This window comes from Equus caballus, chromosome 11 (genome assembly GCF_041296265.1).
Source record: "Equus caballus isolate H_3958 breed thoroughbred chromosome 11, TB-T2T, whole genome shotgun sequence".
NCBI lineage: Eukaryota > Metazoa > Chordata > Mammalia > Perissodactyla > Equidae > Equus > Equus caballus.
This window is the reverse complement of record NC_091694.1, coordinates 59,442,546-59,469,946: the sequence shown is the minus strand read 5'-3', so window position 1 is coordinate 59,469,946 and position 27,401 is coordinate 59,442,546. Positions and strand designations below refer to the sequence as shown.

General features: G+C 52.6%; 1 protein-coding gene across 23 annotated transcripts in view; it reads left to right on the top strand.

The window, feature by feature from the left end:
• Window positions 1-22,609, top strand: part of EPN2 (epsin 2) — a 79,191-nt gene extending 56,582 nt beyond the window's left edge. For 14 of the 23 annotated variants that reach the window (XM_023653626.2, XM_070226609.1, XM_023653624.2 and 11 more), the window contains 6 exons: window positions 209-301; window positions 1,285-1,459; window positions 14,358-14,531; window positions 15,060-15,146; window positions 17,218-17,433; window positions 19,764-22,609. In XM_023653626.2, the coding sequence (XP_023509394.1) occupies window positions 209-301; window positions 1,285-1,459; window positions 14,358-14,531; window positions 15,060-15,146; window positions 17,218-17,433; window positions 19,764-20,062 (1,044 nt within the window). In that variant the 3' untranslated portion in view covers window positions 20,063-22,609. The remainder of the gene's footprint in view (window positions 1-208; window positions 302-1,284; window positions 1,460-14,357; window positions 14,532-15,059; window positions 15,147-17,217; window positions 17,434-19,763) is intronic. The other 9 variants (XR_011423098.1, XR_011423095.1, XR_011423094.1 and 6 more) reach the window with 3 other exon arrangements.
• Window positions 22,610-27,401: the final 4,792 nt, after the last annotated feature.

Below are 27,401 nucleotides of genomic sequence, written 5' to 3'. Positions count from 1 at the left end.
GAAACTCAGGGAAGAGAAACTCAGGGAGGAGCGCTCTGGGCTACACATTCAGAATAGAAAAGTAACTGTTTTACAAGTTGTTTTCAAATCCTCCTTTGAAATAATGCATAATACAATTTTGCATTTCCTGCTCCTGGCCATACCGCTTTGTTCTGTAGTGATGTTGTTAACAGTCACCACCAACTTCAAGTTACATTGTCCTCTACAGGAAGAACGCCTCAGGCGGGGTGATGACCTCAGATTACAGATGGCCCTAGAAGAAAGCCGAAGAGACACAGTTAAAGTTCCAAAAAAGAAAGAGGTAAGCACTTTACTGGGAAGGTCAGCGTGTGAGACTGCCCTGTAGCTGTGGCTGCAGTGTCCCAGATGGAACCCACAGCTCACGGGTGACCTATGGTGAGTTAGAGGTGCTGTTTTCTCTCTTCACTCAACAAATAATCCTCAGGCCTGTGATGAGCAAGAGTGAGTTGGGGACTTAACTGAAAACTCATCTACCTCTGCTGTTCCTCTCCTCTCCCGAGGGCACCCTAGAAGATGGGCACAAGCGAGGGGCCCAGTTGCCTGGGTTCTCATTCCCTCCACTGACTAGTGCCTCAGTTCCCTCCTCCGTAAAATGAGCAGAATAACAGAGGGCACCTTATGCAGTTGTGGCGATTGTTACCTAAGCAAAGTGTCAAGTGCTTTGGAACAATTTCCTGGCAGAGGGTAAGCTCTCCCTAGTACTGGTCTTCATCGCCATCATCATCCTTACTCTATGCCAGGCTCCCTGCTTGCGACCCAAAGGTGACCAGGATGTGGTTCTGCTCCTGACAGGCTCATCATCCTGTCAGGAGACAGACCTCCCTCAACACTACAGGGCTGTGGCTCTGTGGTGGCCATGGGAGGGGAAGGGTATAGGGCGCCTAGGAGAGAGGTCCCTGGATGATGGCTGGGGGAGTAAGATGGGGAAAGACAGCCTCCTGGCTGGAGGCCATAGCCCAGGCTAAAGCCAGTGTTATCCTGGTAAGCCCTGAGGACCATTTGAAAGTGGGTGGGGCGTTTGGCACATAGTAAATAGCTCTGACGTGGCTGGAGCCTAGGCTGTTTTGGGAAGTCCTGATGCAGGAGAGTGGGCAGGATGGGACAGGAGATGGGGGGCAGCTCAATTTTCAAGGTCCTTGTTGGCCCCTCCCAGAAGGCCTCTACTCTAGTAAGGAGGTACGGGCAATATTTATGGCTAATGGCATGGATATTTGCTGTAACTGTAGCAAAGTAAAACCTGTCCCCTTCTCTTTGTCTCAAAAGCACGGCTCCCACCCACAACAGACCACGCTATTGGATCTAATGGATGCCCTTCCCAGCTCAGGCCCTGCTGCCCCGAAAGCAGAGCCCTGGGGCCCATCAGCTTCAGCTAAACAGCCCAACCCCTGGGGCGGGCCAGTGGCCCCAGCCAGCACATCGGACCCCTGGCCATCATACGGTAAAGAAGCCCCCTCATTCGCCTCCCGTGCTTGCCTGCTGGATGGGTGAGGGAGAACGGCAGAGCCCTTGCTCTCGCTCACCTGGTCCATGGCGGTGGGTGTCCAGGCTTCTGCAGACCCCAACGATAATGTCCAGCAGGCTGCTGCCCTCCTCCTGAGGACTGTGGTGCAGCACTCTCTTCCTTTCCATTTGGAATGATTTTCTGCTTTGGTAGAGGGAGAGCTGACTTCCTCGCTGCTTCCCATGTGCATCAGAAATGGCTTGTCCCTTCTCTGGGACACATGTCAACTCCCTCAGCCTCAGAATTGCACCCAGGACCCTAGATTGTGAAGCTATGGTATACAGCATGAAACATCTAAATCAGGTTGCTGTAATTAGCTGGAAATTATGATGTGCTCAACTGGACTGCTAATGAAAAGGGGATACATTTGCTATAATTCTTCTTGTTATTTAAAGCAATAGTAAATCAGTTTACTAGGCTAAATGAATATTTTAAAGTCCTAATGTTTGATGCCAAATGTAAGAGAATTTGTGATAGGAGATTTGAAATATTGAGTGTGGCACAATCAGTTTAATCTGGATGGAGGTCTTGGTCACATGGGTTTCCTGACTGCTGGACACAGGGCTTGGCCTGCAGGCTCGTGATGGCTTCCTACCCAGCCTGCTACTCTAGGAGGCTCCCTTTGGGTTCTCTGAACTCTGCCACCCATGGCTGGTCAGTGGGCTTTCTGTCTAGGAACTTTGAATTGTATATTTTGTGGCAACTTGCCTGTGTCTCTTGGGGTCTCTGTTTCCCCAGACTGGAACCATCTTTTGTATTCAGCTCAGTTCCCTGGATGTTTACCAAAATGTACCAAATACCGGGCTCTGTCCTGCCATGCAGGGACCCAGACACAAACAGGTGATGGTCCTGCCCTCAAGGTCCTGGGCAGGTGTAGGCAAGACGGGAACACCAGTATGATAGCGGCGCTCTGGGGGCCTCATTGTTGGCTGTTTGAGAGTATCCTGGGGCGGGGATTAGCCCAGGAGTCCAGAGCACGTGAGGCAGGCATCTTGGAGGAATCTTCAAGGAGGAGGAGTGGACAGGCCACCAAGAGGCAAGGGTGTGGTGAGAGGCATGAGGGCATGCAGTGCTGTAGCGGGTACAGATACAAGCACCTCCTGGTGAAATAGACAGCAGGTGAATGGGGTAGGGGAGAGGACAGTGTGGGGTGGGAGGAGGAGAGGCCTGGTCCCTCAGGGCCTGGCAGCCTTATCTAGAGCTCAGTGTAGGCCCCATATGTCCTTTGGCAATGCTGTTGGCCTCGGGGACCCAGGCAGAGCCCCACGCACCCTTTGGCAGGAGCCCTCTGGGCCTTGGGACAAACCCAAGGCCAAATGGTCCATAGTTCTCGCTCACTGAAGGCCAGCACCAGGGCTGCCAGAAGGTTGGTCCACATGGTCCATGGCCTGTGTGCTGTGCCCCCAGGGAGCCTGTGGGGTAAAGTCTTGCTGAGCACGTGTGGGGACAGCAAGGCAGATCTTCTGGAAACGCCCACATGGTGCTGCCCGAGGAGAGGACAGGCCTTCCAGACGGTGGCTTTGACTGTATTTTTAAATCTAAATAGCAGTTCTTGCGTAAAGAGACGGCCACCTTCAGTTATGGATAGGATGTTCCTTAGGAAAGACTGTCAGTCCCTTTCAGATTTGGCTAATGGATCATTAAACAGACGGGTGGTTTTCTAGTGCCCAGAGAGGAAAACGGTCACACTAGGAGCTGGGTAAGTTTCTCAGGATTGCATTATGCTGGGTCAGTGGTTGATACTGGGGAGGGCCTTGCGGCCTGGGCGGTGGTCGGGGGAAGACAGACTTTTCCCTGTCTGCCTTTTTTTTACTGTTTGACTTACTCACCAGGGGTGAGTATTACTTGGTCAGAAGAGACAAAATATATATATTCTCAATGAACAACGGTTTGCCCCCTTCTTCCTTTGCTGGTGGACAAGGCTGCGCCCTGGAGCTGCGTGTCTTGATTGAGCCAGGAGCCCAACCTCACCGGGAAGCTGGGAGTCTTCTGGTGGGTGGGGCAGCACCACCTCCAGCGATTGGGTTTCTCACACACCTGCAGGCACCGTAAGCCAGGAGCTGGCCAGAGGCCAGGGCACAGCTGGGGACAGGCTATGGGTTCCCCGTAGCAGCTGAGCATTGCCCACATGGCTCTGCTATTCCCATTTTTTTTAATCGAGATAAAATTCACGTAACAAAATTCACCATCTTAACCATTTTAAAGTGGACAGTTCAGTGGTTCTTAGCCATTTATGATGTTGTGCAACCATCTCTGCTAATTCTAGGATGTTTCATCACCCCAGAAAGAAACCCCATTCGCATTAAGCCATCACTCTCCGTTGCCCCTCCCCTCAGCCCCTGGCAACCACCAGTCTGTTTTCTATCTCTGGATTTGCCTACTGTGGATGTTTCCTATATACCATGGAATCATATCACATATGGTCTTTGTGACTGCTTTTTTTTTTTTTTTACTAGCATAATGTTTTCAAAGTTCATCCATGTGGTAGTGTGTATCCCTACCTCGTTCCTCTTTATGGCTGAATAATATTCCATTTTATAGCTACACCACATTTTGTTTAACTGTTTAGCAGCTGATGGACATTTCGGTTGTTTCTACTTTTTGGCTGTTGTGAATCCAATTTCTTTTTTCTTTAAGGAAGATTAGCTCTGAGCTAACATCTGCTGCCAGTCCTCTTTTTGCTGAGGAAGGTTGGCCCTGAGCTAACATTCGTGCCCATCTTCGTCTGTTTTATATGTGAGACGCCTGCCACTGCATGGCTTAATAAGCAGTGCATAGGTCCGCACCCGGGATCTGAACCAGTGAACCCCAGGCTGCCGAAGCAGAGTGTGCGAACTTCGCTGCGCCACTGGGCTGGCCCCGTGAATCCAATTTTTTTAAGAGAAGATTGAAACATAAATTTTTGAAACTATTACTTTTTAAATGTTGACAATGAATTTTAAAAATTAAAAACATGGTTGGGGCTAATCAAAATAGACCTGCAGGTGGCCACATGTGGTTTGTGGACACCAACTTGCAGTCTCTTGCTACCTGCCCAGGCTAGGGCCCTCTCCTTGGTTCTGATGCACTGGGCATTTTTACCAGTAACTTGGGGAGAAAAACAGGCTGCCAAAGCCCAGAGAGTTCCTCTGGTGTCACACAGCAAGTTAGGGGCAGCCACTTCGTCCTGGAATCACCAAGCCATCCTGGAAAACAAAGTCCTGTGTGGTGAGCATGTCCTGGAAAAGTCACCTCAAATTCCAGCATCGAGAGAGAACCAGTGTTGAAATGTTAGCTTATCTGCTTCCTGTTTTTTCTGGGCACTTGTGTTTTTACGTAGTCGAGGTCATATTGTATATACAATCTTATAAATATAGATAGATATTTCAGTTTATACTATATGATGAGCATTTCCGGCATCATTAGAAACTCTAAACAACATGGCTCCAGCAGGACGGCCCAGGGCTGTCTGCCGTAACCCAGCAGCCCGTTGTTATCCACGTAGTGGTTTTGCAGTTCTTAGCACTCTGCTTTCAGTAGCTCTGCAGGAGACGGCCTGACCCGAGCTCCCGAATTCACTGGAGCGTGGTGACAGTCCCTTTGCTTCCGTTTTCCAAGACAGAGCTCCAGAGCACAATGGATTAGTCCTAGTAAAATCCGATAATGTGCCTTTTCAGGGCCACCCCACCGTCCCAAAACACGTTCATAAATTGGGAAGATTAGAGTCTCTTCCCAAGCTCTGTTAGTTGCACCCTCTGGATGAAAGAAACACTGTTTTGAAAGTCACTGTTTGTAGTGAGCCCTGCCATTACCACTTCTTTCCGAGCAGCACTGGGGGTAGCTTGGACAAGTGTCCTTTGGAGGAAACGCTAAGGGCTGAGAGGAGGGAAATTAGAGCCTGCCAGGTCAGCGGGGCACTTCCTCCTCTGTTCCAGACACACAAAGCAGCCACCTGGCATGAGGAGGGCTCACAGTCTGGTGATTCAGAAGGCCTTGGCTGGCTTGGGCCCTCTCTCTGCCCCCACCCACTGCGCAGGCCCGGACAGAGGCTGTCTTCTGCCCTGGCGGCAGCAGGTGGTGCTGCTGGTTTCTTGATGACCCCCATGATGGCTCAGTTCCGTGACCCCACGATGTGACTGCCTTCCTGTGCACATGAATATTCATACATGAGGCTTGGGATGAGCCAGGCTGGCAAGTGAGAGGCAAAGGGACGCATGCTCCCTATGAATGGGCCCACAGAGGAGGAGGCCGGAACCTGCTTGATCTTTCCGCCCTTGGTTCCGTCCTCCTTTCCTGTCATTCACTCGGGCTTTCAACAAGCACTTATTTATTGGGTGTGTGGCAAGGCCTGGGCCTTGCCGAGGACGTGGAGGCCAGAGTACAGAGGAGCCTTGCAGTGAATCTACTGTCCATTCATGAAGGAGGAGGAGGACGGAGTGCCGGGCCCCAGCAGCCGTGCTGTGAGCGGGCGTTCAGTGGGGGCCTGCTGTGCCTGACTTTTTGCTTGCTTTCCCACGGGCTAGCTTATGTGGGCCGTCGGCACCCGTGGGAAGGCGGAGGGAACATTAACTGTCCCCAGGTTTGGTTTGAAGACAGGTGCCACAGTGTGTAGCCTCTAGTGACTCCCGGTGCACAGTGGAGGAGAAAGTTGGCACAGTGTCCTGTGTGCACGTAGGTCCCCAACCACCACTTACAGAATGGAAACGCATCAAAGCTCACTGAGGCTAAGGAGCTTATTCATGGTCATCCGGCTGATTTGGGGTGGCCAGGTTTTGAACTGAGCACATCTTTCACTCCACATCCAGAGCTCTCCCATCTGTGCCCAACTTTGTCCATGTGCATGGTGGTATAGGAGCAGGGGGTTCCTTCCGGGCCAGGGCTTGTTGATTTCAACATCGTACATCATAGAGGTTGCTGATCTGTAAAGTCCTTGACCACGCTGCTATTTTTTTTGTTTCACAGATCCTAAAGGGGAGCAGGGCCCATGGGAGATAACTGGAGGTGTCAGAAGAGGCTCTCAAACAATTTCAGGGTGGAGCTGCATAGCCGTGGGGCGCTCTGAGTGGAAGCCTTGCCTCAGAGCCCCAGATGGTGGGGCTCAGCATGACACCAGCTTGTGGAGAAAGCATTAGAATGCATGCAGTGCATGCAGCTTCATATTGCAGAGCGTTCATGTAGACAGAGGTCTTCCAGAAATGTTGTAATACTTTGTTGCAACCCTTAGCTATATCAGTTTTGGGGAAAACTGGTGTGTTTAGACCCTCATGGCCTGAGAGGTGGTCCAGATAGAGAAGTAAATCCTATTTTTGCACACCTATGTGTGTGTGGTCACTGAGGGGCTTGCCCATGTGAGGTCAGGAGGACAATGCCTAAGGCTAGGGCTGGTGGGGTGGCTGAAAAGAGTGCCAAAACTCATCTTTGCTTGGCAGGGCAGCTTAGATTCCCTTTAATGCCTGATCCTGACTTAATATTGTGTCCTGTCGTCTGCCTGGCAAACTCCTGTTTATTCTTGAAAACATGGTTCACATGTCCATGCTTGGGGAGATGTAATCACCCTGTCTTCAGGACCACCTCACCCCATCCCATGGTCACTGGCTGCCCATGACCCCCTTGCTGGCTGCAGTTGCTTATGTCTGTGTTTCTCTCTCAGAGGCAGGACCTAGGCCTGGTGAATGTTGACCAAATATTGCTCAGATAGAGTAAGGTGACTCCAAGGACCATCTGTCTGTGGGAGGCAGGGCTTGTCCCCCCAGGTGTCCATCCATTCAGGCCAGTGTGTCCGATGTGGGCCATTAGATGGTGGGCCCTCACTTCTGAGGAGGCTTGGCCAGGGGCCCAAGTGCTCCAGGAGCTCAGGGGCTCTCATGCATCCTGGCTGCCCATTCTGGTCACTTGGGGAGGTTCTAAAAACCCAAATGCCCAGGTCCTCCCCAGAATCTGTGTGTGTTGTGGGGAGGACAGGACAGTGTCAGTAATTTACTTACATCCCCCAAGAGATTCCCAAAGACACCCACAGTTGAGAACCACTGGTCTGGTGCCCCATGAGCTGCGTCGTGAGGAAAGTCCCACTGAATCTAAGATGTTCGAAAACTCTGGGTAGAGTGTTAGAGATTAGGGGCAGCTCTTAGCTATATGTGTTTCTAGCATCTGAATCAGACATTTACCCAGAACCTTCTAGAAGAAGTGATCACTGAACCCCAGTGTTCAAATTCAAAAATGCTTCTTCACTGGAGGGAGTTAGAGTAGATTAACCACAAAGCCCCTTCTAGTCCTGAGGCTCTGTGGTTCCCTTTGTTGTTTCCCTTCAGTCCCCAATTAGTTATCAAGCGCCTTCTGTGTGTCAGGCTCAGATCTGAGCTCAGGGGGAACAGCGTGGGCAAAGCAGACCCAGCCCCTGCTCCCATGGAGCACGTGGTCCACCTGGGGAGACAGATTCTCACATGAGCAAGAGCAGGGGATGAGTGCCTTGTGAGGGACTCTGGGCTGGGTTTAGAGTGTGGGTGGCTGTGTGATGAGATGACATGGAGGCTGCAGGGTGGGGACTGTGCCTTCCCAGCATAATGCCCGCTCCCGCCCTGGGACATGTTGGGGAGGTAGTCTGGTCAGAATGCTGTGTTGCGAACAGCTTTAGTAGAGACAGGTGGCTCTGCCTTGAGGCCAGCTGATGCCGTGGCTCAGAGATTATCACCAAGACCCAGATCCTCTTTGTGCTGCCCACCCAGTATGTCTTCCCCTGTCCCCTCCAGCCTCAGTCTCAAGGTCCTGCTGCCTTGGGTGCCCAACTCATGTTCCCAGTCTGGATAAGGAGAGTTCCTCTGTGGCTCCTATACCATTCTGGGATCTGGGGGCGGGGGGTGGGGGCTGGAGGTGACTGTGCAGATTGACTTTAGCTGGCGAAAACACTCCCCTGTTGCCAGGGCAGGGTCCGTCCCACTCAGACTGGGACTGGGAGTGGGTGAGGGGACAGCGTGCCAAGGAAAATCAGAGTATCCTACAGGAAAAAAGGCGGGATGGATGCTGGAAAGTCACCAGGGAGTATCTCTTGATGGCAAGAAGGAAAGGACAGTAGTGCTCATCTGGAAGCGGGGAAGGTACCCAGCGTGGTCAGGGGTGCAAGGGATACGAGACTCCACCGGCCATGTCCTCCACGCACAGACAGGCTAGGGGGACGTGGACCGTGCAGCATGGGTCTCCTGACGTGAGCTTGTTCGGTTCTCACAGTTACTGGTAAGCAAGGAGAAGTTGAGGAAAGTGTGTTAACTTCCTCATGGTTCCTTAGGGTGCCAAAAACAACCTGGCAGCTGTCCTAGGTCTTCCTGTAGACCAAATCCCGTGTCCTCCATTGCATCACGGCAGCTGTGAAGATGTGTCCCAGCTCTTCTGACTTGCTGTGCAGCATTCTCCCTGACACACTGTTTCCACCACGTTACTTCCCTTCGGTTGAGATGCAGAACTGAGGCCCTGTGAGGTGCTGTGTTGGAGGCAGAGCAAAGGCCAAGGAGCGAGAGCAGCACTCTCTTCCTCCTCTTGCCCGGGCCGCTCCCTGCTCACTGTCAGCTAACCCTGCCGAAAGTTAGAAGGCAGTCAAGGCAGTAGCTGGGACAGGCTTGATAGGCCACTCTGAGGCCAGCCAGCATTTCAGAGCCTAGAAAGGATGATGGCAGCACGGTAGAACGCCTAGCAGAAGGTTTGTCTTTCTGAAAGCCAAGGAACTTCCTACTGACACGTCCACACCTGCACGCTGCTGCAGGGGCTGTGAAGGAGGGGCGTGCATGGGAGGGGGCCCGGGGAGGTGCGTCCTCAGAGGCTCAGGGGACCATTCTCCCGTCTTCTCTAAGATCGGCGCTTACCACCCCTCCTGCTGCCCTCATGCCTGGTGCAGGGGAAGGAGATAGCCCTCGCCCGGAGGGAGTTCACAGTCCAGGGGAGACTCTTACGCAAATGAGTAGTTATGGTGCTGTATGAGAAGTGCTCTAAAAGAAAGCCAGGTGGAGGCTTCCAGAGGGGTCAGGTAGGCAAGAAGAGAAGGGAAAAGATGGAGGGACGTGAAGGCGGGACCCAGAGGTGGCAGGTGGTGGGCCTTTGGATGTGTTTGGAGAGCCATGGGGAAGTCATTGTAGCTGGGGAAGCATGGAGGCAGAATCAGGACATCTAACACATCTTTTTGGAGTTCTAGAAAAGTTAATATTTGAAAAAATAATGACTGAGGGTTTTCCAGAATTATGGCAAGGTGCTACTTCTCAGATCCAGGAAACCTTGTGAATCACAGCAGGATAATAAAAGAAATGCCCACTTAGACACGTCGTCAGGAAACTGCGGGACGCCGAAGAGAGAGAACATCCTAAACCCATAGGGACCAGACATGTGGGACAAAGGAACAGCAGTCAGACTGGCAGCTCGCTTCTCAACAGTGACGGCAGATGCCAGAGGACAGTGCACGGAAAGGAAGACAATTGGTCACTCCAGGTTCCCATTGCTAGCGAAATCATCTTTCTTCCAAGAATGATGGTGAAATAAAAATACTTTAAGTTTTGAAACAACAAAAAAAACTGTCACCCTCCAGAATTCTGTGTTCAGTGAAGGTATTCTTCAAGAATAAAGGTGAAATAATAACATTTCCAGGGAACAGAAAACTAAGAGAATCTGTGGCCAGCACATCTGCTCCACATGAAACACTGAGGGAGTTCCTGGGGGAGGAACGAAGAGTATCAGAAGTAGGAACTGATGTGGGGGATATTTTAAAAGTAATAAGAACATAAGAAAATTTGAGCAGCTTAATTCGTAAGCCTGTGAGTTTGTTGTTCCCAGCAATTGGAGAATACACATTCTTTTCAATGACGTACAGAATACCTACAAAAAAAGATCACGTGCTAGGCAAAAAAGCTAGCTAGCCTCCACAAATCTCAGAAAATTGGGGTCACATAGAACATATTTTCTGACCACAATTCACTCAAGTTGAAAGTCAGTAACAAAAAGATAACTAGAAAAACTTTATACACTTGATATTTTAAAAACAGAATTCTTGAGTCAAGGAAGAAATTATAATGAAAATCAGAACTATTTAGAACCAAATAATGTAAATATTTTCATATCAGAATTTGTGGGTTAATGGAAGCAATAGTAAGGGGAAATTTGTAGCTTTAAATGTTTACAGAAGTCAAGAAGTCAAGAAGAAAGGCACGAGATTAACGAGGTAATGTTAGAGGTTAGAATAGTATTATACCCAAATAAAGTAGAAGGAATGAAATAATACGGATAAGAACAGGAATTAATGAATTAGAACACAAATAATACCCACAAAGACAGAGTTGGTGAATGAAAAGTAATAAACTAGACAAATCTCTGGCAAGATTAATTTCAGAAAATCAAGAGGAAAGGCACCCACTCTTGGGAGTGACACCAAGGATGTAACTGCAGATGCTGCCGAGGTTCAGTGGGGAGGAAGAGGCTGTTGGTCTACTCTGTGCTTGCAGACCTGGAAACTTAGATCAAACGGGTAAATTCAAAAAGGAAAACTTAGCAAAGCTGACTGAAGAACAAGGGAAGACTTAGAAATAGGGATAGTCCTAGAATCTGAGGGCCGAGTCGATTACTAAAGAATTCTAAAGAAACTGAGTCACTTACTTAGAAAACCCCCGCCCCCACACGCACCCAGAATTTACTGGCAAGTGTTTTCACCTTTCAAGAAACAGTTCTACTTTTATACAAACTCCTTTAGAGGATAGGAAAGTAGGGAGTATTCTTCCTCATTTTATGAGGGTCGTATAACCTTAACACCAGGACCAGACAGCGATGCACAGTGTGAGAACAGACACATCAGGCCAGTCCCATTTAGGAATATAGACGCAAAAATCCTAAGCAAAGAAACAATTGCAAAACCAAAATGAGAAAAATATGAAAATGATACAGTACACCCTGAAACACTTTGTTCGCAAGGACCAAGTCATTTTGTATTAATGGACCACATTAACAGACCCAAAGAGAAAAATCATGTGATCCTCTTAAGAGAGGCAGAAACAGGTTGATAAAATTCATCAGCTGCTCTCTGCAAAAGTCTTAGCAGACTTGGAATAATGGGAACTTCCATAACTTGATGAAGGACTTCTAAAAGGAAAAAAAGCCTGTTATGGTAAATGGTACCATTTAGTGGTAAAATGTTGAAAGCTGATCCTGTAGGAGCAAGACTCTGCACTCCTGCTTTGTGCCGGGACCAGTGTCCCAGCCAGCACACTGAGACAGGAAGACGGAGGAACAAGCATAAGGACTAGCAAGAACGAAGCTGTCATCATTTGCAAGTGATGTGATCATGTACATAGAATATCCAAAAATTTCCACAGATCACTTGATTAGAATTGAGTTATTGTAATTATTATAAGAGTAATTAGGATGAATTTCAATTATTAGAATTAAGAGTTTAGCAAGATTACTGGATACAAAAGTAAGTATACAAAGTTAAACTTTTTTGCATAACAATAAATAGAAAATGAGTTTTAAAAAAACAGATGAGTTCCTAAATACATTTTACAGAAGTTGTATAAATCCCTTATGGAGATAAAGGATAAAGTAAAAAAGATTGCATTTCACTGAAAGATAGTAAAGAAGACTTAGCGATGTCCCGTGATTTTGTTCTGGAAGGCTCGGTCTAATAGTGATGACAGCCTTCCTCAAATTGATCTGAGATTCAGTGCAATTTTGATGAAAATTTCACCAAGGTTTTAATTTTAATTTTTTTTTTTACTTAACAAAGTGATTGTAAAATGAATATGGAAGAGCAAAGGGCCAGGAATAGCCAAGATAGTCCTGAAGAACAAGACCAAGGTTGAGATTTGCTGTGCCAGATATCAAGATTTATCATCATAATATCTGTGAGGATTGTCAAGAAAGTGCAGGTATGGAAACCGATAAAGTGGGTCAGTGGAACAGAACGGAGAGCCCAGTGAGGAGTCCATGCAGACTTGACTTCCGATGGAGGAGGCACTGTGCGACTTCAGGGGGGAGAGAGTGCTGGGGTGACTCATCAGTCATACAGGAAACCGTGCGGTCGAACCCTTATTTTATACCATATAACAAAAATCCATTACTAAGGGGTCCAATATGGAGATGTGAAAGGCACACTCTAAATCCTTCAGACCTTACCACAGAAGAATAGCTTTGAGGGCCCAGTGTAGGGAAGCATTTCGTAAATGTCACAAAAAGCACAAATTACAAAGGAAAATACCCATGGGTTCTACTCCATTAAAGTTAAGAATTTTGCTGTAATCAAAGAGAATGAAAAGAAAGGCCACAAATTGGGAGAAGATATTTGTAACATAAGTAAAAGAATCAGTATTCACAAGATGGAAAGAACTCTCTCAAAAGAATAAAAAAAAGATAACTGCACAGGAAGGTAGAGGAAAGACTGGAGCAGGTACTTTACAGGAGAGGATTCAAGGGGCCCTGGACACAGATGAAAAGATGCACAGCTTCCTTAAGGACCAAGGAGACACAGTCAAAACACGGGCAAGTAATATTTCACACCACCAGATTGGCACACGTGAGAAAGTGAGATGGCATGTGAGGTTATGAGGCTCCTCCCGGAGCCTGGGACCTGTGTCCATGGCCAGTGGGAGTGGAAGTTGGCACGACCACATGGAGACGTCCCTGGTACCATGCAGTGAAGGGGCAGGAGCTCTGACCTGCAGTTCTCATGTGTACGCATGCGCCCGGGGTGTGAGCAAGAGCAAGCAGCAAAGCGACGCGAAACCAAACCAGTGCCTGCAACAGACTCATCGGTTGTGACCCCACCGTGGAGTGGGACGTGACACAGCAGTGAGGAGAAACACCTTTCAGCCACACCTCGACACGGGTGAATCTTCCAAATAAGCTGATAAAGCCAGTCACAGAAGAAGACATACGGTGTGTTTCCGTTTATATAAAGTTCAGACGCTTGGCACAGCTAACCACGGTATTGTTTAAAGGTAACTCTACGTGAAAAACTGAGAAAGAAAATCAAGAGAAGGGCTAACACACTTCATGAAGTTTGGGCTGGGGCTGCCATTGGAGGAGGCACTTTCTGGTTCCTGAAAGGCAGCAAGTGGCTTTCAAACACTGGTTGTGATGTTCTCCCAGAAGAAAGGAGGCACATGAGCCTTTTGTGTGTCTGCACACACACAAATACATGTGTGTCTACATGCAACTGAAGCAGAAGAATCTCCCAGCAGGATTGACACTTTACGTCAGATTTGCTCAGGTGTTCTCTGTTCTATCCTCAAAACAAAAAAGCCAGTTGTGACCTACTAAATTGACCTGTCAGTCACAGTTTGAAAACGTTATTGCTTAAGTGGGTGGTCAGTACATAGACGTTTGTTTTATTTTTCCTCTTTATTCTGTGCTCATCTCTTTTATTCACCCTTCTGTCAAAAGCAGAAACCATTCAAAGCTGGTGGGGAGAGGAGGCCGCCTGGGCCTGAGGCTTGAGCAGCGAATGCCAGGGACAGCTCTTGTCTGAGGAGGAAGCCTGTGGACCCTGTGGGAGGCAGGCTTGAATTGAGCTCAAGGATCCTTTTGCAAGACCATGTGTGGTGGGGAGATTGGAAGGCTTCTCAGCTGTTTCCTCTCTGCTCCCTTTCTTGGGGCTGTCCAGCTAGTCCTGGCCCAGCACACCCCGCAGCGTGGAAGCCCCCAACAGCTGTCGGCCCTGGGCTTCAGCTCTCTTTACCGTTGCTGCTGTGGGACAGCACCCTTTGGGTGGCTGCCTCACCAGACACAGGGCCCAGACCCCAGTGTGGCTTGCATGGCCCACTGTCTTTTCCCTTCTCATGCCTGATGCCCAGAACTTTCTGAGGGCATCTCTGAGCTCTACCCCACCTTCCTACAGGTGCCAAGCCAGCTGCCTCTGTCGACCCGTGGGGAGTGCCCACTGGGACCAGCACACACTCCATCGCCAAGAGCTCAGACCCCTGGGCAGCCCCGCAGCAGCCTGCCTCCAGTGCTGGGAAAACAGCCGACGCCTGGGCTGCAGCCTCCACTGCCAAGCCTGTGTCCACCTCTGGTGAGACCTCACCCTACCCAGCGGCCGAGAGCCCCTTTGGGCCCCAGCGCTTTCCCCTCTCTAGGCTCCTTGGCATGGGACCTGCACTTGCTGCCCTCCTCCCTGATCCCTGGATGCCACATGCCCAGTGTAGGGGGTGAGGTATCAGGCTCTCTGGGCACCCGCACCTCCCTCCAGAGGGGGCCCTGGGCAGGCTGCCCGCCAGGCACTCCTTCCAGTAGCTTCCTACTGGCCCTGTCAAGCTTCTAGACCCAGCTCAGATGTGTCACCATTAGCCCCCTGTTCAGTTTGGGGTGGGGGTGATGGGAGCGGTGGCAGATGAACACCCCACACTGTGCACAGGGAGGCCAGAGACCCTGGCCCGGCCCCTCCCCCGCTCCCTCCCAGCTCCCCTCTGGCTCTCCACCCTCTCCCCTGAGGCGGGGAGCTGCCCTGCCCGCCGCCGCTGTAGACTGGCAAGCAGAAGCAGAGAGCGCAGAGAAGCCAATCGTGGTGCGCCCACGGTCACTGGCCTCTCATGTCGCCTAGGGGCCTTTGATCTCTTCAGTAATTTGAATGGTACAATTAAAGATGACTTTTCTGAATTCGACAACCTCCGAACTTCAAAAAAAACAGGTATGTAAAGGTGGTAATGCTTTCCACAATGTCCTGTGCATTTGACAACCCAGTTGTTGTGGAAATAATCATCAGCTCCCCAAACCTGTCAACTTCATGCATTTTCTTTGTGTTTTGATCTTGGGAGCCAAAAGAGTCTAGTTGCAAGAATTCACACATCAGCAGAGAAAAGTCATGTGATTGAGTTTTTCTTTCACTCTCTCCTCGTGCTGGGCCCCGGGTTTCCTGGCTGGGTCACTCTGTGTCTCAGCATTGCTCCCCTAGGGCCCCCGTCTCCCTGCAGAAGCCCACTGCCCTGGCCTGCCCAGCACGGCCGCCACCCCCAGGTCGGAGCCATCATTTCTCTTCACCTTCCTCCTCCCAACTTCCCACTGCCCAAAGGTGCCACCATTTCCAGACAACCCCGGCTCTGGGCGTGGACCCCGCATCCCTGCCCACCCGATCACCCCTGGCTGCCACTCATGCCCAGCCCGTCCAGGAGACCCACCATCAAGTCTCCAGGCCCAGCTCCTCCCCTGGGCGCCCCGGTTTGGGAGGGGCTCAGGGTAGAGCGCAGAGGGCGGAGGCCTGGACGCCTTCTTCACACATCCCTAAGTGGGGCTGAGGACAGAGCTGGGCAGCCTGTGTCCCATCTCAGGGCCACCCCTCCTAGCCACATAGAGCAACTTCTCTCCTTTCTCTTCCTCTCTTTGCTTCTCCCTGTGCCCCCCACGCCCCACCCCCTACTGCCTCTCTCCCACTTCCTCCCCTCTCCCCCTGGCTGCAGCCACAGGCCTGGCTGTTCCTGGTCTAAGGTATGAGCAGGCTGGCACTACTGACCAGCTCCTCCGCCCCTTCTCAGCTCAGGGGACCAGAGGCAACTTAGAACGTGCTGCTTCTTGTATTAATAAAGCAACAAGATTCCGTGTGTCTTCTCCGCAGGCCAAAGCACAGCCTAGCTGTCCTTGCTGCCCTCCGTCCTCAGTGAGAAGGCACGTGGCGTCGCCGCGTGAACATTCTTCCGTGGACGTGGGAAACCTTTGCCCCAGTTCTAGAAGTATTCCATGGTAGAAAATGTGGAAAAGTCTATGGGAGAAAATGAAAATCATCATTAATCCTTCCACCTGCCCTCAGCACTGTGTTTCCTTCCAGTGTTTTCTCTGAGCTCTTCCACATGGTCTTTGTTCCACCAACACTCAGATAGAGTTGAATGCTGCCCCCCTACTTGTATGGAGTAACAGGATGAAAATATTTTCTCATGTTGTTAAAAACTCTTTAGAAAATATTTCATAGCTATGTAGTATCTCTTTGTATGGCTCAGTTATAATTTAATCATTAATTTTGGGGAGGGCATTTTAGGTTGAATTTAAGTTTTGCTAAAGTAAATAATGCTGTGGTGAACATCTTTATGCTTAAATCCCTGTTTACATTTTGCATTATTTCCCGAGACTGGATTCCTAGAAATGGGATTACTGAGTGGAAAGTATGACCATTTTTAAGAACCTCTATACGCATTGCCCCGTTGCATCTTGGCAAAGCAACCACATTGCCACTGGCCTGGCCTGTCTCACACACCCTCTATTGGCTGAATTTTAAAAAATAATTGGCTTTCTTTTTAACTATCAAGAAATTCATGTTCATTGTGGAAAATTTAGAAAATGAAAACATAAAAACCGTGAATTACCTGTGCCCAGCCACACACCCAGAATAACATCAGAACGACCTCCTAAGGTGTTTGCAGGGCTGTGCTGTCAACTGTCCTGCCCCTGCTTTCTCACTTGATGTTTGGTGCAGGTCTTGCTCCTTGTCAGTGAGTCCTCTCTTGTCCCTGCGCTCTGGGGTTTGGTTATGTGTTTAGTGGATAATGGGACCTGCCCTGTGACTGTGTGTCTTTAGTTTGGGGCTGTTGGAAATGACACTGCAATGAACATCCCCATCCTCTGCACAGCTCTCGTGTCCCCCAGGGACTCGCATGTCTGGGGAATGGCTGTGTTCTGCTCTGGACGCGCCTGGGGTTGGCAGGCTTGGGTGCACCAGTCTCGGGGCCCTGCCCTCCAGGCTCACCATGCCCATGTGTGTCTTTGTCTTGTAGCCGAGGCGGTGGCCTCTCCGCCATCCCAAAACAATGGAACTGCAAGCCCTGACCCCTTTGAGTCTCAGCCCCTGACCGTCGCCTCGAGCAAGCCCAGCAGCACCCGGAAAACACCCGAGTCCTTCCTGGGCCCCAACGCAGCCCTGGTGAACCTGGACTCACTGGTGACCAGGCCAGCCGTGCCAGCCCAGTCCCTCAACCCTTTCCTGGCACCAGGTATGCTCGCTTCCTGGGGCTTCCTCTAGCTGTCCACTCTTCCTGAGAATGGGTTTGGGGCAGGCCTCAGGCCCCAACCTCTCCTCTACCTCGAGGGGGTTCCTCCCGCTGTGTCCCACGTGAGGGCATGTCCCATGTGCGGGCACCACACTGAGTGGTGCGCCACGCCTCGGGCTGGGAAGTAGGGGAGCCAGCAGGGAGCTCCTGCACCAGCTCTTCTGCCTCTCTAGGGCCTTGTGGGCTGGGGCCTGAAAGCTGCTGTTCAGTTAAGGGGGGCTGGAAAACAGCCCCTCTCCTCAGCTGAGCCCACTGAGCAGAAGCTGCTCCTGACTTGGTGCCCCCAACCAGGGAGACCCTCGAGCAAGCACCAGTTCTGGGTCAGCTGGAAGAGGGCGGAGCTGGGGGTGAGGGAGAGCCAGGGTTGGCCCCCCAACATCCCCCCTTTTGGGTGGAGTGTAATGGGGCCCTTTGGCGGGGCCATCCTCCAGGGACCCAAGGATCCTCACTTGACCCCTGATGGCTGGATTCTGCCTTGTCCGGGGCCAGGAACTCCACCCTCCCACCCCCTAAATCCATCTTCCTGCTGGCAGGCTCTGTCTAAAGATCTGCTCTCCACCCTGTGGGGCTCCATGTGGGCTGCAGGACAAGCTTCCAGCCCTTGCTTTAGTGTCCAGGGCCCTCGTGGCCCGGCCCCACCCCTCCTTCTCTCCCTGTGTGCTCAGACCCTCCTAACGTTCCTCACGCACATGCCTTCTGTTCCCTCTGCCGGGAGTGTCTCCTGCCTCTTTTCCAGCGGGAAATCAGATCCGTCCTTAAGCACTCAGCCCAGACAGATGCCTTCCTCTTGGAAGCCTTCTTCCTTCCCCAGATTCCCCAGCACGGCCTTGGGCTCCCCAAGGACAGGAATGTGTCACATACAAGGTGTTCAGCCTTAGACCTGCCCCACGACAAGGAGATCTGAAGATCTGGGCCACTGCCCTTGATAGAACCCTACAGAGGAGGACCCAAGGACTGAAGTTGGGGACTGTAGAGCAGAAGTGGGGTGTGTGGAGTGCCTGGCTTCCACTCAACCCTGCCATCCTGAGGTGGCTAAGGCTGTGGTTGCCCTCAGGGGAGGGTGGCTTTATGGCTCCTCACTCCCTGGGTGGAACTGGATTAGAACCCAGGTTCCTAAGCCAGCCTGGAGCCCCATCCCTGCCCCTGGAGGGTGCCTGCCTCTGCCCAGAGAGCCTTCAGGGGCCCTGCAGAGCTCCACCAGCAGGCTGTGTCCATCGGCAGCCTCCTCCAGGGTCTCAGGGGTGCTCTGTTAGGGCCTTGGGGCAACTGTGCTGTCTGCAAACAGTTCGTGGTCCCTGGGGGCTGCAGCCAAGGTGGAGGAGGTTTGGGCAGCCCCGCTGGACCTCCAGGGCCATTCTCCAGGCCACCCAGGTCACTCTGGGCTGTCATTTGTCATGTGTGGGGTCCTGGCTCAGACCCTTCCTAGTTGGGGGGCCTCAAGCAAGTCACTGTCCTGCTCTGGAGGCTCACTTTGCTTGTCTCTAACCAGGGGTGATCTGCAGAGCCCACTTCCTAGGGTTACGGGGAGGGGCTGATGCAAGAATGTCAGTGTGCCCTCAGTGGGGCCTGCTCCCCGCAGTGTGGCGCCGAGTCTCCTGCTGGACAGCCTTTGTGAGCAGGGGCTGGGCTGCGTTGGAAACTCACTGCTTGCAGCTCCTGTGTTTTTTGGCAGAGAATCAATAGATGTTTTTGCTAAAAGGGGGAAAAAGCTTTCTGATCAGTTCTGGAAACACTGGGTAAGACAGAGCTGCATATGCTTCATGACTACAGAACTTCTCAGAGCCTTTATTATGCCAGGGTCCCAGGGTGCAGCACGGAGACTGCCACTCTCAAGCCACACACTGTAGTTCCCACCATCCCCTTTGCTCTCCTCTCTCCCAGGCACCTTGGTCACAGAGCTTGACAAACAGAATAAGGGAGCAATGCCAGCTGTTTGTGGCTAAAGGAATCCTGGGGTCCAGCCTTGAGAAGCAGCTGAAACCCCACAAGCCTGGCATGTTCCCAGCACTGCCTCGTTCAGGCTTTGTGACCCTGGATGAGTCTCCTGGCTTCTCACAGCCTCAGGCTCCTCATCCAGACACTGGAGATGTGTTCAGCTCGCACATGGGCCTGCTGTGGGCGCTGCAGCAGAGCAGGAGTCAGGATGCGCCCAGTCCCTGCAGGGTGGGCTCCCTGAGAGCCTGTGCTCCCAGTGGCTGTGTGCTTCCAGCCCTTGCACTTGGGCATGGATGCTGTTCTGACTCGAGCCACTGCCCCTCCTGCTCTCTCCGCAGGTGCGGCTGCAGCTTCGGCCCCTGTCAACCCCTTCCAGGTGAACCAGCCCCAGCCACCAACGCTGAACCAGCTGCGGGGGAGCCCAGTCCTGGGGTCCAGCACGTCCTTCGGGCCTGGCCCAGGTGTGGAGCCCATGGCTATGGCCTCTGTGACCTCCACGGCCTCACACCCAGCTCTGGGAGCCAGCAGCTCCTCCCTGACGCCACTGGGCCCCACCACAATGAACATGGTGGGCAGTGTGGGCATCCCCCCGTCGGCAGCTCAGGCCAGTGGCACAACCAACCCTTTCCTTCTCTAGTGCCCGGGCCTGGGACCTGCCGCAGAGCGAGTGCCCAGAACATCTCTGCCCGAGGGTGCTGAGCAGGGACTGTCCTTTGTGGAATGGTATCTCAGAGTTGGGGCGGCTATGAGGGATCTCCAGTTCTGGCCCCCTGATAAGGGGTTGTCTTTACAGCCCCGACCCTCGGACTCAGTGGCGGCAGGTTTGCTGAGACATCGGACACAGCACGCAGGTCTCCAAGCCTTCCGAGGCGGCCTGCTCACCTGTCCCCCGTCTGCAGCCTGCAGCATACGGGAGGGTCCCTGCCCCAGCCCGGCCACCCTCACTGCTGCCTCCCATGTACGGGGTCCGGGGTCCTGGCTCCTGTGCAGATCAGCTGGCGCTCTGGGGCCCTGGACAAGGAGGCGGGAGTCCTCAGTGTTGCCCTTGCCCCCAGCCTCAGCCTGAGGGTCTCTGAGCCACTGCCTCCACCCAGGACTTGGGATGGCCACCTTGTCTTTGCCCCCCAGCCCTAGCAACACCCCAGGCAGTCCCAGGTGTGGACAGAATGAAGTGCCGGCTCCGTTAGACACTGACCTTTTGGGGAAGTGGTTGTGTATATTTTACTTTTCTTTGACTCGTGTGTGAGTTCAAAGTAAACACTCAGCTGTGGAGCGACTCGAACTAAGTCCACTAGAGCAAGCTTTAAACTCACCCGAGCGTAACCCTGCCACGCGGCTCTATGCTGGCATCCGTTTGCACAGTTTCATATTTGAGTTTGCAGAATTATCTAATAGTCTTTTTTTGGCTAATATTTTTATAAGGTGGTTCTTATTTAACTGTCTAGTTTTGATAGAATTTACCAGGTCTGGCTGAATTAAGATATGGGCACATGTCATGTTAGTGGTTTAAATCCTCTTATTTATGGTTTTAACTCTGTAAGAAAATTTAAATAGGAAGAGACAAAAAAATGCCTTATGGAAAAACTAAAGCAAATTCTTTATAGGGAAAAATATGGGAATTTGATTACACATAAAAGATGATGTTTATTTAGAAAGAAGACAACAACAGCAACAAAAAATCCTAGCCTCCAGTTGCCTTTTCCTTTCTTTAACTCCCCCTCTTGGTAAATTACCAAACGGATTGACTTTCAGCCTTTTGGGCTAGATCCTAAGAGAGAGGCTCTTCTTACCGAGATACCAACATCAAGAAAGTTAAAGAAAACAATGTAACGTATGAATGTGACTCACCAGTTTGTATCAGTGAGTTCCTTTTTGTAACTGAAGGCGTGCACGGATTGATGAGGACTTCGTTCACAAGGAAAGCTGAGTGGAAGAGACGCCTTGAACCTGTGTCTCTCTGATCTCCTGTCTCACTCCACGCTCAGGGTACAGATGGGGACGGTGAGGAGACAGCAGTTGTCTGGGGGGCAGCGGCACTTCTGGGCCCTTGGCTTCCTGGGGGATGGCCCCGGGGCTGGGACGAGGTGAGGGACCAGGGCTGGCCCTGATCCACCCACCTGCTACTCCAGTCACACGTTGTAGACTTAAAAATAATCATCTCTTATTTTGGAGAGGAAGAAAAAAAATCATTCTCACACAATGACTTAACAAATATGCACTAATATTACCACCCTCTCCCCACCCGACCCACCACTGTCCAGCAAGTGTTAGGTCACAAATCAGAGACGGAAACAACTTGCTTCTCCCCAGGGAACGTACCTCCCCCGAGTCCTGTGTCCGGCCCGCTCGCCTGGCAGGCGTTCCAGTCTCACTTTCCACCGTGGACTTCTAAATTCAACTCCAAGGGCAGCTGACCACCTGGTGGTCCCTCCGAGGGGGACGGGGCCCCTTCACCCCTCTCTCTGGTTCCAGAGAAGATGGACCCTCAGCCCTGGGTGCGGGAGAGGTGTAAAACGCCAGGAGGCGCAGGCTGATCACAGCTGCCCGCTCAGGCCCTCTCCTGCTGCCTTTGGGAAAGAGCTCACCCGTGCTGCCCCGGAGGCTGCCAGTGGCTCCAGGAGCCACCTGCCCAGAGCTCCTGCCCAGCCGTGCCTCTGCCAGAGCCGGAGATGTGGGGCTGGACCGTGCGCTCTGAAGTCATTCACGGCCTGGCCTCTTCCGGCCTGGGGGAGGGTGGAGCAGGGTGGGACTCGGGGCAGGATGCTGCCCCAGGGAGGTGCTTTCACTCAGATGGTGCACCCCGACCACCTCACAGTCAGCAGACCACTCGTCTCCGTGGGGCAGTGATTCTTTTGTAACAGTCAGGCTCCTCCTGATGTGACTCTGAGGCCCCAACATTACAGCCACTGAGCCACCAAGGCCCAAGAAGACTCCTACCCCACCTACTGGCACAGGCCCCTCCCCAGGCGCCTTGACCCTGTTGCCCGCTGCACTGATCGTGAAGCCACCGGCCGCTGCCATGCATGTTGTACACATGCCATCGAGCTCCCTCCTCAAGGGCACCGTGGTAGCGGGGGTCACCCAGCTGTTTTCTCAGTCCCAGGGGCCGGTGGCTGGTTTTGAACTTGTGTTGACTATTGATACTTATTTACTGTATAAATATAATTTATCATTTGTATCATGATGCGGTGTCTGGCTGCGTCTTTCCCTCTCTCCGTCTTTATCAATCCCACACACAGGAGAGGGGTGGGCAGGCGGGGGAGCCGGTTCTCTGGAACCCAGCTTGGCCTGCAGTTAACAAGGCCACTGCCCGGTCCTGGTGCCCACAGGGGCCTCTGAGCATCAGGGAAGGAAAGAGGCTAGAAGGCAGCCCTCAGGACCCTAACAAGTGGTCTGCAAGGGCAAGGTGGTGCAAGTGCTGGTCATAGTCCTTTACCCTGTGCCATGGCCTTGTCGTTGGGTGCATTTCACCACCCATGGACTTTGGGCTGAGCCACAAGGTTTGCTTAGAATGAGGTGTAAGTGACAGCCTGCCAGTTCCAAGGCCACGTTTCCAGAGCCCACGGGCTTGGCTTCCTCTTCCGCGGCCATGCCGCCAGAAGAGCTCCCGCTTGAGCAGCTGCCTGGCTCACCTGCATGTTCGTGAGAGAGTGACCGTGGGAGCCACTGGTTCTTGGGTGGCTTGTGCAGCTTCACTGTGGCAATAGCTGACTGGGGCAGAGGACCTGTCCCCTTTGGAACCTGTGATCAGGGGAGGCACAACAGCTGAAGGACAGAAATTTCTTGCCAGGCAAAGATGGAAGAGGTGCTCTGATCGTAGGAGTGTGTACAGCAAAGGCAAGGCCGGGCGGAGGGAGACGCAGATGGAAAGGTGGTGAGGGAGGCCGGGGCCGGCGCGCAGGCCTCTGCTCTGGGGCTGCCCTGCACACCCACGTCTGTGCTCGACATTTGGCCTGGTGCCCGCTCGGGGAGCAGGACTCAGCGGGGGACCTGGGGGGGTTCGCCAGAGGCTGGGTCAGCCAGGGGTCCACTTTGAGGACAGGTGAGAGGTGTGTTCGTCCAGGTGCTCTAGCTTACACTGCAGTAACAAAGCACATCTCAGTGGCTTCACAAGTCAAGTGTATTTCTCACAAAGTCCAGCGTCTGGTTGGGCAGCTCGCCAGTGATTGGGGACCCCAGCTGATTTCATCTTGTGACACTGCCACCTTCGAAACACAGCCCTGAAGGTTGCCATGGAAGGGAACGAGTGAGCAGAGGGAAAAGTGCTAGAGATTTCCTAGGGGCCAGGCGTGGGAGTGTGTGGCCTCCACCCTTGTCCCAGTGCCAGAACTGGCCCCACGGCTCCCTCTAGGTGCAGGGGGGTAAGGAAGTGCTGGCTGCCTCTGTGCCCAGGGGGATGGGAAATGGGTTTGTCACAGCTGGCCCTCTGGTCAGCAAACACGTATACACGAAACCACATCCCCTCCCCCAGAGGAGGCTTCCTTGCAGCCTGTCCAGTCCCCTATAGAATCATGAGAGAAAAGAAATGGTGGTGGTTTTAGGCTACAGAGTTTTGGGGTGGTTTGCTACACAGCAATAGAGAACTGGAAGCCCACACATAAAATTCTTCCCTACACATGAGCCTGCTTTATGTCCTTGCTGCCTTATCCCCAGCCTTCTTTCAACCTGATGGGAACTACTGTGAGGCGTTTGGGATTATGGTGGGAAGGCCACCTTCTTAATCAGACATTTACCAAAAGGCTGAGTTACTCGTCCAGATGAGATGAGAAGTCCCACCAGGCCTTCATTGCTCAAAGCATTCCTCAATCTTCTCTCTTCCCATTTGAGGTCTAGAAACAGTTTCCTTTTCCAACCTTTTGATGCCCAAAATTTTTGGATTCTATTTATTTCCTGTCATTTCTGCTTGCAAACTGGCCAGTTCTTTCCCGAGCTCATCTCTTTACCGTGATGACTTTCCACATGGAGCCAACAGTAGCCACAGCACAAGGCACACCTGCCATCCCCCTCTCCTGGAGCTGTCAGCTTAGCGGGCACGTGGCCTCCTCCCGGCTTAGCACAGGGTCTCACCCAGAGTTCTGTCCTGCTGTCCAGCCTTTTCTCTCTGTTATTCCTGCCCGCCAACCCGCTGCTAAGCCAATGCCACATGCGTTCCTATTGGTTTGGTTTTGGTCATACCAGATACCCACTCCTGATAATCAGAATAGAATGGGCTCTGCAGGAACAAACGAGCCACAAACTCTCTGGCTGAACCCAGTAAAGGATCCTCACTCACAAAATGCCCATTGGGGATATTCCTGGCAGCTTGGTGATCCAGGCCCCAGGATGTGCCATTGTGGAGAAGGAAGAATGAGAAGGATGGCTCATGGGAGGTTTTAAACTGGTCAGACCTCTAAGTGGCAAACATCCTTTTGACCCACATTTCCTCAGCCAGAGCTCACACGGGGACCCACCCGGATACAGGGGCCTGGGAAATGCAGTCTTCCTAAGCGCAGAGAAAAAGGAAATGGGCCGGTGAGCACACAGCTTTGCCACAGCGGAGAGCGGAGAACGGAGCGAACAGCAAGTGAGGGGGAGCTTGGGGGCCGCATGCCTTGACTGTGGCTCCTGTACATGGTCACAGATCTCCACCCCGCTCCCCAGTTCCCAGATGCAGCAAGCGCATGCCCTCAGCCTCCAAAGCCTGGCTATGTCGTCCTGCTGGGACTGGGAAGAGGACGAGGGAGCTTCCCAGACAATGGGATCTTCCTGTACCTTGACGGGGACGAGGGTGCATTTGTCAAAACTCGGGACGTGGTACACTTAATATTATGCATTTCATTCTATGTATATCTTCCCTCAAAAGAAAAAACACACCTAAAAACAAATACTGAGCTCCAGTTACTGGCAAGCATGCTGAAATAGGCAGGAGGCGGACTGGTCTTTTTTTTTTTTTTTTGAGGAAGATTAGCCCTGAGCTAACATCTGCTGCCAATCCACCTCTTTTTGCTGAGGAAGACTGGCCCTGAGCTCACATCCGTGCCCATCTTCCTCTACTTTATACGTGGGACGCCTACCACAGCATGGCTTGCCAAGCGGTGCCATGTCTGCACCGGGGATCCGAACTGAGGAACCTTGGGCCACCAAAGCAGAACGTGTGCACTTACCCGCTGCACCACCGGGCTGGCCCTCTGCATCTTAAAATGCACTAAAACAGGATGGATTAATGGAGAGATGAGGAGTTGAGATGTGGAAACACAGTACAAGAAAGTGGTAATCGCAGCATCTAGGGGGTTTGTATATGAGTGTTTACTGAAGTTATTTCAACTTTTCTATTTAAACATTTTAATAATAAAATGTTGAAAAAATTAAAAATTAGAAAATTAAATGTAATGAGAAGAGGGTGAGTCACTATGTCAAACGTGCTGACAGGCGGTACCTGTGACCTGAGACTTGCACATGGACTTGACAGGACGGTGTTTCTGGGCGGTGACAGGGAGAAGGCTGACAGGCACAAGTGGAGCTGAGGGACAGGACGCAGCCCCTCAAGGCGCCGCGACAGGACAGGCGGAGACGTGGCGCAGCACGCGGAGGGTCCAGGGGCTTCCTGTGGGTGGCGGTTCCGTAAAGGAGGAGCACACATGCAGAGGCCAGCGCAGCGCGGGAGGGGAGGAGCGGGGGAGCGACTCCTGCGAAGCCAGAGGGCCTGGATCTCGTGCACTGTGGTCCTCAGGCAGGACCAGTGGGACGGGGGCGCCCACAGCAAACGTGGGCTGGTGCCAGAGGTGGCGGTGGGAACACGAGGGAGCTCTGTTTCCATTTCCTCGCGAGCACTCGGCCGAGGGGAGGGGTAGTGGAGGTTTGAAGAGGACAAACGGTGTGCGTTTTCCTCCGGGAATGCGGGAGAGCTGACTAGGAAGTAAAGGGGACTGCTTGGGAGCGCTGATGGAGGCCTGGCCAGGGCCTAGCGGGCAGCCCTCCTGCTGGCCACGCTCAGACCATGCCGCGGCCTTAATGGATGGCCAGCCTTCACGAGGACTGAGGTTGGCCAGAGGAGGATAAAGGGCCAGAGGCACAGGAGCTGAGGGTGTCTGAAGGGAAAGTGCACGTAAATGGCAGCTGAATTCAAACTCGGGCAGGGAGGAAAGGAAAGGAAGGGGCGACAGTCCGCACAGAGGGGTGTGTCGGTGGCTTGGAGGAACTGGACGGAATGGAGGACGGTGGAAGCGGGGACCACACAGGGAGGGGGCCGTCTGGGAGACGGTGCTTGGATGCACATTCTCCAGGCGACGGTGTCATTGGTAATGAGAAGCAGGCTCTGACCATGGGAACGGGCAGCTGTTGAGGGGCATAGGGCAGGGGAGAAGGCTGGAGAAGAGGCCAAGTCGTGGGAAGGATCATCCACGTGGACAGTGATGTTGCCAAAATAGCTGGAGGAAAAGACAGGCTGTCAAGCCTTTGGAGCACCAGGGCACAAAGCTGGGGGCAGGGCTGGAGTGCCGCAGGCGGCACACGCTTCGGGTGCCGAGATGACCAAGTGAGACAAGGGCAGAGCAAGGCAGTCCGTGTGGTCTCTAAGGGCAAGTGTAAACCACAGCCAGGGCAATGTGCAGTGGCCAGGCTGGTGACCTCCAGGCTGGGGGGCGGGGCTCCCTGAAATCCTGCCCAGGGCGTGTGAAGGCCAGGGAGGGGGAGGGGGTACACACACACTCACACTCACGCTGCTTCTGCCCGGCCCAGCCTCAGGCTGAGGGCAGGGCGGGAGGGAGCCTCCAGCACAGCTGTGCTGAGGGCTGGGCTCCCAGGGCACAGGGCGCAGGCTGCGGGGCTCCCCCTCCTGCTGTGACTTGGCAGAAGTGGAATCCCAGCAGCTTCCCACGTCGGGGGTCTGCAGCCCCGCTCTGGGTGCGGAGTTGGGCGCAGAGTGCTGGCTGGGGGCCTCTCCATCCAGGTCCCACTCACAGGCTTCTCTCCTTGCCAGGGGAGGCTGGCAGTCATGG